Source organism: Myotis brandtii, unplaced genomic scaffold (assembly GCF_000412655.1).
Source record: "Myotis brandtii unplaced genomic scaffold, ASM41265v1 scaffold17, whole genome shotgun sequence".
Classification (NCBI taxonomy): Eukaryota; Metazoa; Chordata; class Mammalia; order Chiroptera; family Vespertilionidae; genus Myotis; species Myotis brandtii.
In genome coordinates, this window is record NW_005356259.1 from 7,381,316 (window position 1) to 7,381,551 (window position 236).

Below are 236 nucleotides of genomic sequence, written 5' to 3' on the forward strand. Positions count from 1 at the left end.
GCGGATGCGGTCCCTCCCACAAGCACTCACAAAATTGTCCCCGCAGCCGTTGTCCGGACACAGCACGTAGAAGGAGACGCCGGGGTCGGCGTAGAAATCCATCCTGCGCTCGGTCTCCTCCGTGGCGATGAGCTCGAAGGGCGTGTTGGAGCACCATTTCTCCGCGACGTCCGCCAGCTGCTGGAAATCCATCCTGCCCGCCGCGCCCTCCCCCCCTCGCCGCCCCCTCCCGCTCC

At 66.9% G+C, this 236-nt stretch overlaps 1 protein-coding gene across 2 annotated transcripts in view; it reads right to left on the reverse strand.

Moving 5' to 3' along the window:
* Positions 1 to 230, reverse strand: part of MTURN (maturin, neural progenitor differentiation regulator homolog (Xenopus)) — a 17,692-nt gene extending 17,462 nt beyond the window's left edge. For both annotated transcript variants that reach the window (XM_014536995.1, XM_005862948.2), the window contains exon 1: positions 31 to 230. In XM_014536995.1, coding sequence (XP_014392481.1) covers positions 31 to 192 — 162 coding nt within the window. In that variant the 5' untranslated portion in view covers positions 193 to 230. The remainder of the gene's footprint in view (positions 1 to 30) is intronic.
* Between the last annotated feature and the right edge of the window lie 6 nt (positions 231 to 236).